Consider the following 8,710-nt stretch of genomic DNA (forward strand, 5'->3'; position numbering starts at 1 on the left):
AACCTAAACCTAGACCTAGCAAGTAGGTGATTTTGATGAAGGTGAATTCAAAGTTATTGCAGTTGGACATACTGTAATACCAGCCATTCCCTGCCATGAGTATGATGAATCTATCTGCTCCACGATATAGGTAGTAGAAATTTGAGATCCCAAGGATGCCAACTATTTCCACCATCATTTATCGCATCAGATGAAACAGAAATCGATCCTTTCACTCGGAAAAAGCAACATTCATCACATTCACAATCCACCTTGGCCCACAAACCAATGTGAGTGTATGACACTGACATGCTGACAGCAAATTTCAGTTTAAGTTCATTTAACTTCAACAAGACAGAAGCAGTAGTCACCAAATAAATTGTCTAGTACAGAGGTTCTTTTATCACCCAACAAACCAACAATTGCAAAATCTGAGGTTTGTGATTTTGTCAACTTGCATCGCCACACAAGTTTGTTGGCAATTATCTCCCGCCCAATTCGTACATGGTTAGCACAGAAGCTATCTGCAATTATTGAAAATGGCTGGGTGAGGATGACAGTCATGGTTGCCTAGGTACTTCATACCTTCCGAACCAAGAGGATCACTGACCTGTCCAAGTAATGTCTCAGCTATGATTTGTCATCATCTATCATCTGCAAGATGACGCCTGATGACTTTTCTTTGTTCATCCAACTCGTAGCAGGCTTTAAATTCAGAGCTTGAAAAGAAGGCCTCCAAATTAGTGATTTCATACTCTTCAGCCTACACAATGTAATTAAAATCCATAAATTAATATGGTCTAACATCATTAGCAAAAGAACAACGTCAAGTTATGGTACCTTGGCTTGCAGATCTACTACTTTCACATCAACATAGTTAAGCATTTGAGTTGATCCAGAAAGTATCTCTTCAAAGCGCATTGCATCATTCACAAGCTCCCTAAGAAGTACAAGGAGCAGTCCATGGTAGTCCTTCTTGAAGGTTATATATTGCCTGAAGCTCTGCAAAATACATCAGATTCTTCTCAGCCTCACAACGACAAACATACTTCGTTTTTTGAAGAATGAAAACAACCAACTTTTGGCCTTCAAAACATATCTAACAATCAACAATTCAACCAGAAGAGCATAAGCAAATTTCTTTGTTGAATTCAGACAGCTTTTAGAGAATCAATTAAAGCTGTAAGATATTCGATTCCTCTCACAGCCTAGCCTACCAATAATAAATTGCTTTTAATTTAGAAGTTACGCATTAGACAATCAGAAATTCTCTGGAAAAAACAATTAGCACATCTGGCAAATTGCATAAGAAAATCTAAGGGTTTGAATAGAGACAGAATTTAGATAGAAAGCAATAAAGTGAGCAATGCATCATGTATGAAACTCTTAAAAAAGAGCTTATAAACCAAGTTCATGTGACAGACAAAATGCCCAGAGATTATAACTCCAAAATCAGTGAAAATTTAAATAATTAGGATCATAGCTTGATATGCAGCATCAGAAGATAGCAAGGCATGAGATAATACTATATCAAATGGTGAATTCATTCATACATAAAGGAATAGGCCTAAACACAACAAACTAGCAACTGCCAAACCATCAGAATAACCACATCAATGTATAAGCGCCATTCTTGAGAAATGCAGGCCATGAGAATACCATCTGCCCCAAATAATGTATTGCCAAAATATAGAGGAAAAAAGTACAAAATACTTCATACTTATTCTGGACAAACATATAAGAGGGAAAAACATACTGCATTATGGCATTTTTTAAAAAGTATTTCCATATTAGCACCTTATGGAGAAAGTTCTTGAAAGAGAGTGAACCTCCAGTTATACCTTTCGTAGGGCTTTTTGAACCCCAAACTTCTGTGTTGAAATGAATGACTCAAGAAGGACCCGTATAGCCATGTCCACATCTTCTTCGGTGACATGCTGCCTAAGGTGCATCCTGGCATGTGCTTCAGACATCCTGATCATCGATTCAATATGCCTAACTGCAATAGGGACGCCTTGTCCACGCTACACAGACAATTAAGAAAGCATTAGGGCAGTAAAGTAAAATCACTTTCAAAATCACCAGCAAAATGAGAAAAGGAATCTTACAGAAGATTCTTTTCGCAAATCAGCGTAAACTTTAGTAAGCTTAGCCATATCCTTTTCATGGAACCTTGGGAATATATTCAACTTGGCATAGGTTAAATATTTCCTTAGTACTTCTTGAGAAAGAATCTGCAATGCAAACGTAAAAATTCATATGATCATTTGAAGAACAAGGTCTAAAAAGTACAATCAGTTAGGATAATAGAACAGCCACTATGAACCTTTGAATCGGCTAGTCCAGCAGGGGCTTGACTCTCTTCTTGGGATTCACTGAAGGCTTTGTCATCTATATTAGCACCCTTAGGTTGTGACCTGAAATGGCTGTCAACTACAAACTTTGCAAGCATTTCATCTGTTACAGGATCAACAACATCCTGCATTTGAAATCAAGTTTTTTACCTTAATCCTACTAAGGTCTGGTAATAGAGCTTTGCAAAGAAAACTAAATATTGAGCACCGAAGGGAATAACCTTAACAACACATAGGATGTCAAAACGAGAGACAATGGGATCTGTCAACTCAACATTTTGAGAAAAAGTTTTTGAGGAATCATATCTGCAAGCAAGCATGCGTATTAGTTTTATGAATTGACTCTTAACCAAAATAAGACATCCGGGAATCTAAAAAAAGAAGATTCTATGTGAGAAGGATGAATGGGATTAAACAATTATTAGAAAACCAAACAAGACCAGTCATTTCAACTGGTTGAACCCAATTTACATTAAACGATTACTGTCGAACTGATCAGAATTACATTGAAGTGGATTACGGTCGAACTGACCAGAATTGCTAGAAAACCAGAAACCAGAAAAAACAATTAAAAACCAGTAAACCGGATGTTTTTTCTTTATCAAGTTAGGAAACCAAAAAACTTTGGAGGTTTTATATGTTATGGGCCTTTTAACCCAATTTTAGAGAAATTTTACTTTGAACTGTTTGAAACGAAACCAGGAGTCCAGCCAATTCCAGTTTGGGTTTTTATTCATTGGGAATAATAAGGAAATGAATCCAAAGAGTGAATAAATCCCGTTGTTGGTGCACCATATGGTCTTTGTATGATGCGCTAAACTCTAAACGATGAACCCATTGGCCAAATCATCATCTCATATATAAACCATCCATACCTTCCTCCAATTGGATTTGCGGCAGCAATGACCGAGCAACGAGCCTGGAGAGAAGTTACTATCCCAGCTTTTGATATGCTAATGCTTTGCTGCTCCATTGCTTCATGGATACTCACCCTGAATGCACAGATGTTCCAATAATTTTAAAGCTCAAGTAATATCCTAAAAGAAGAAAAGTAAAGCAAACAACGAAAGGTGTTTGCTGAAGTTATCTAATTATAGTGGTTAAATTTATGCCAGGCTTTCCCTTACCTGTCTTGATCATTCATTTTATCAAATTCATCAATAAGACAAATCCCTTTGTCAGCTAAAACAAGGGCTCCTCCTTCAAGGGTCCACTCCCTGGTTACTGGATCCTTGTGCACTGCTGCTGTCAGCCCCACGGCAGAAGCCCCTTTGCCAGTGGTATAGACAGCTCTCTGCCCCGTCTTTTCAACATACCTTCAAATAAAAACCTTCAAGTGTCAAATGCATGTTCAAGATATCTGATTCAAACCAAAGAACTGAGAGAGCTAGCTCATACTTAAGGAACTGTGATTTTGCTGTGCCTGGGTCACCTAGAAGTAGTACATTTATGTCTCCACGGAGTCTGTGTTTCCCTTCTACATTTTTCTCCTGGCCTCCAAACATAGCAAGAGCTATTGCAGTTTTTATGTCTTCATGACCATAGATTGAGGGGGCAATGGACTTTATTATCTGAAAAGTGGATCATCAAGCATTCAAATTAGAAATTGACCAAAAGAGAGAACTCCAATATTCGTTGCAGAACAAAGGGACAGTTCAGAATAAAAGAACAGTATCATGAACGACGAACCCTTTCTCCTATTTGTGGATCCCTGGCCAACTTCTCAATGTCTTCCTTATCTTCCTGAGTGAGTTTGTAGGCAGAAAAGAGATCCTGTTTCTTTGCAACATAGTTTGCCTCAACCACAGTGGCAAAGACAGGAAATCCATTTTTTGTGTTCAATGACATATCAAAATTATTTGTGTAAATGCCTGTGACTTCCTGAAAAAGTGACATGGGACGCAAAACAAAAATTGGTATTCCTGACAGAATAAATAGGTACAAATCAAATATAGGAAGAAGATCCTACAATTTCTTCCCCAGGACGGGCACAGTCAATTAGATCATTGAGCAATATTACTTCCTTGTATCTTGGAAGCCTTCCAGCAGGCACAGTTCCGGGGCTTTCCTGAAGTGTGAGCTTCTGGTAGTTCCTGTATACTGTCTGCAACGAGGCAACAAAGAACATAGCGAAAAATGAAAACAGGGATAATACTTTTAATTGGATGTTGATTGGAACGAAATTTATTAAAAAACAAAGCCACAGCTAAGATTAATCCAAACTTATTTGCAGTTTAGCAGGAGCTGTTTTGATTCTTAATAAGAAACAGAAGCTCAAAAACATTATCCAGCTTATAATCCTTTTTTGTATAGAAAAACATACAGAAGTAACTACAGGTGCACCGGAAGGGGGAAAAATTTACCTGCTCAATGTTGACAGTGAATGGGCCCTTCGATTGGCATTCGGGACAAGACCCAACCTTAACCTCTGAATATGAATTTTGAAAGAACGGTCCCAAAATTGATCCGCACTTGTTGCAATCATATTTTACTTGTTGCAATTGGGGAAAGACCCCAGATCGCCTAGTCACAACACCCCCAATACGAACCATGGTGTTCAAATGGATTTGCCTAGAAACGACAAATTGAGAAGTAAAAAACTGAAACAATAGCAAAATAAAATTGCCAAATTGTGATATAAGAAAAGAAGAATATTCTACATTACCTAATATCACGAATTTGATCATAAATTGGAAGGTTTGTAACGCGGATATATATCTTCTGATGGATGTTTTTGTAGTTTGGATGCAAATCAAAGACCACCCTTTGGGCAACATCTTCCATAACTACTAGGACAGATTGAGGGGCATCAGCCAGCCAGATTGCGATATTAGGATGAACGGAAATGAACTGCTTGTAATCAATCTCCAAGCTGCACTTGTTGGCTGCAAAATGGAACAATGAATAGCGCATACAGCATATCAATTTGTCACTTTTAATATTGATCAAATATTTGGTTTGTGCATTTAGTTTTCAGAAACTACAGGTTAAGGATGAATAGATGCTTTACCTGACACCACCTCATTTATGAGGCGTACATATTCTATGTCCCCATGTCCATTTTTTGGGTTCACATATGTAAGTATGAAATCCCTGAACTTTTTGAATATGAAGCGACGCACTTCATCTCTAGTAACCCACTCTCTCAATGTTCCTTGGACACGGTACATCTCAAACTCACCTTGATCATCACCTTCATCCTAAATACAACGAGGAAAGTTAGATGCCATTTGAAATGCCAACATTATTGAAGCTGAGGAGAGGTCTGAACCTCGTAAGGGTAATCATCAGTTCGATCAGTCATGGGGACATCGTCCCTTGAGTGGTCTTGCTGTGACCTTCCTGGTGAACTCTGCAAGCCATCAGTGTCGTCATAGCTTCTTGGGGCAGATGGAGGCCTTAAATCAGCCCTCTGTCGCTTAGAAGGCCTATAATTGTCATCATCTGTGTCTGCGGTCATCATTTCAACCCCATATATTAACCACTTCATATAAGACAGAAAAAAAAATAATGGACCAGATAGAGAAAAAAATGGGAAGCTATGTAGCACTCTACCGACCCTGATCATGGAGAAGCTGAGGGAGCTTGCGGTTGGGGATGCGAGCATCACGGGCATCAAGTTCCAACTCGGCAGCCCTGCGATCCTGCATGATCTGATCCAAATCTCTCTCATCCTCCACCGATTCATCCAACCCCACCGATTCGTACTGGTCCTGCGCACCCATCTCCCTGTAATCATCCATGAAATTATCATTGTAGAGATCTTCCCCATCGTCTTCCTCTTCGTCCACCTCATCCGGTTCGTCTCTTATTGCCTCAGGATCCACCGCTGCCTCTTCCTCGTCCGATGAGTGGCTGCTGTCATGGGGCAACTGATCCGTGTTAAACCCTGCAGATGTCGGCGATTCTGGTGTCGACGGAACCGGATTTCCGGAATCTTCTCCAGCCATTCTTATGGATTCTCTTTGCCCGCTCAATCGTATCAAGAACGGTAGGCCCTCTCTTAGGGCGCACAAATAAACGATAAAACCCTCTTTTTTGGCGCGAAGTTTTGGCGGCAAAATGGTGTACATGTCATTTAATACTTACGTATCCGGTTTTTTTTTTTTAAATTTTTCGGTTTGCTGGGCTTGGGTTTCGGTTCTGAAGTCTTTTTTTTTTTGTTTGAAAATAATATTATTATTCTATTTTACAAAATTAATTTGAATTCATAATAGGCTTGATGATAATGTTTACATATTTTGTCAAAATGGTGTTAATTATATTGTTAAGTCTGGTTTTTGCTATCAATCTTTATTCTTTTTCAAATTATTTTTTAATAGATTTGATGAAAATACTATTAAAAAGTTAATGGAATGATATAGAATTTTATATGTGAAATATTTTTATTTAGATGTAATTTATTACTTAGATAACCTAACAAAATAATTATATGTGGAAAATGATAAAATAAATAATTCATGAAGTTAAAAATAACTTTTAATTTAAAGAAAATAAATTAAAAATGTTCCACGTTATCCATATTATGTTTTTAATGATACTTTCATTAAATTTATTAGAAAAAGCAGTTTGAAAAAAAGTTGATGATAAAAAATTCAAAAATATAATTAAAGTTATTTTGACAAAAGCATATAAATATTAGTAACCAAATTTATCATTAAACCTTGATAATATGATACAATATCAATATAAAAATAAATCTCACTACCACATACTTATTAGGTTTCATTAGGTGATCTTTGTGATAATTTTAATCTATTTCCGTTAAACCAAAACAAAATAATAATAATAAATCAAAAAGTTTCAAAATTGTATATATTTTCTCAAGTAACGTATAATTTTATTTATTTATTATATATGAGATTTATAATAATTAGTTTTTAATTCTACATACGTTGAATGAGATTTTACACTTTTAACTTTTAATTAACTTTTAAATAATATATTTTAATTATTGTAATTAATTTTGATTCATTATTTGAATTTTTAAATATATTTAAAATATATTAACTTATTTAATAATTCAAAATAATAAAAATAAATATTAAAATATTGATATTTTATATATATACGATTGTCGAAGTCATCAAAATAAAACCTACTTGAAAATGAATAATTAGTAGAAGGGAAAAGTATGGTCGAATCCACAAAGATTGATAGAAATTGTATTCCTTCAACTAAAACAAATAAATTAAAGGGAAACAAGGGTTTTGTTTAAAGAAAACTTAAAATTTTAAATTAAGAAATTAGTAAAAGAAAACAAATCAATAATTAAAATTTTAGAAAAAATCGATGAGATGAAATTCTAGTTAAAGTAAATTCTTCGTTTGATTCATGGGTTTGACCATTGATGCAAAGATAAATTTCAATGTTATTTAATAAACTGGTTATAGTTATCGACGATCGCCTGGTAACCTAATTTCTTCTTACCCTTTCGATAATCTACACAATCGTCATTAATTACTTCCCTTATTGATAAACAACTGATTTGCCATGATTTATATTGTTATTCATATCTCTTTTCACATGATTTTAACTTGTTTAATAGCTAAATTAAGTCATTTTAGTTCGAATTTATGTTTTTATAATTGAAGTAGTAATTTATGCTTTTTAATAGTTTTCATAGTATTTTAATACTTAAATAACGAAGTATGGAAGTCGCAACATCGAAGACAAGCATAAGGAAGGGCTACAAACAAAGTCGATGTCGCGACGAGCAAGGCGCTTCTCATCGCAACGTCGCAATGATTTCACAAACGCGACAATTGCGTTTCCAATGGGCAATTCAGGGTCTTTTTCGGGTTGATGTATTAATTAAAATGGCATCTTAGCCTTTCGATTATAACCAAAATTAGGTAATGGGGATTGTGACTTCATCAGATTTCATACTTTCGATTTTGGTTTTCAATTATTCTTTAGTTTAGCTTTCTTTTATGTTTTTTAAGTGGAATTCTTCTATTACGAAGTTAGACAATTGCGAGCAAAAATTGTTCTGAATGCATGTTGTTACCTTGATTAATCCATGACCATTCTTTCCCTATTCTATTTACTTTTATCTCTATCATTAATTTAATTAATTGATTGCTTGTATAAATAGTAGAATAACTTGTGCTTTATACATATCTCGCATGAACCGATTATTTAACTAATTAATTGATTAAGTAAATAATTATATGAAATTGGGTATTTATTCGAGTTTGCTAAATAACTTAGTATACTAGGATTGATGAACCTAGTACAACATCTAGACAAGTAAGATCGAAAAGATATATTGTTGAGTAAGCCTTTAGTAAACTTGTGTTAAGCCGTGAGACCAAAAGGCTATTTGTATACCTAAGTGAGATTGAAAAGGTATCTTAGGTAGTAACTCTTAACAA

At 35.3% G+C, this 8,710-nt stretch overlaps 1 protein-coding gene across 1 annotated transcript; it reads right to left on the reverse strand.

Moving 5' to 3' along the window:
* Positions 1-209: 209 nt before the first annotated feature.
* LOC105793924 (DNA replication licensing factor MCM2) lies at positions 210-6,339 on the reverse strand. Its single transcript, XM_012622833.2, has 17 exons — positions 5,893-6,339; positions 5,605-5,783; positions 5,344-5,533; positions 4,999-5,218; positions 4,697-4,904; positions 4,303-4,437; positions 4,023-4,214; positions 3,732-3,904; positions 3,461-3,649; positions 3,209-3,325; positions 2,555-2,639; positions 2,306-2,458; positions 2,088-2,213; positions 1,821-2,003; positions 820-981; positions 590-742; positions 210-503 (listed from the first exon to the last, which is right to left on the reverse strand). Exons 1-16 carry the CDS (start codon positions 6,281-6,283, stop codon positions 623-625), a joined length of 2,823 nt encoding a protein of 940 aa, XP_012478287.1. The 5' UTR covers positions 6,284-6,339; the 3' UTR covers positions 210-503; positions 590-622.
* Positions 6,340-8,710: the final 2,371 nt, after the last annotated feature.

This window comes from Gossypium raimondii, chromosome 3 (genome assembly GCF_025698545.1).
Source record: "Gossypium raimondii isolate GPD5lz chromosome 3, ASM2569854v1, whole genome shotgun sequence".
Classification (NCBI taxonomy): Eukaryota; Viridiplantae; Streptophyta; class Magnoliopsida; order Malvales; family Malvaceae; genus Gossypium; species Gossypium raimondii.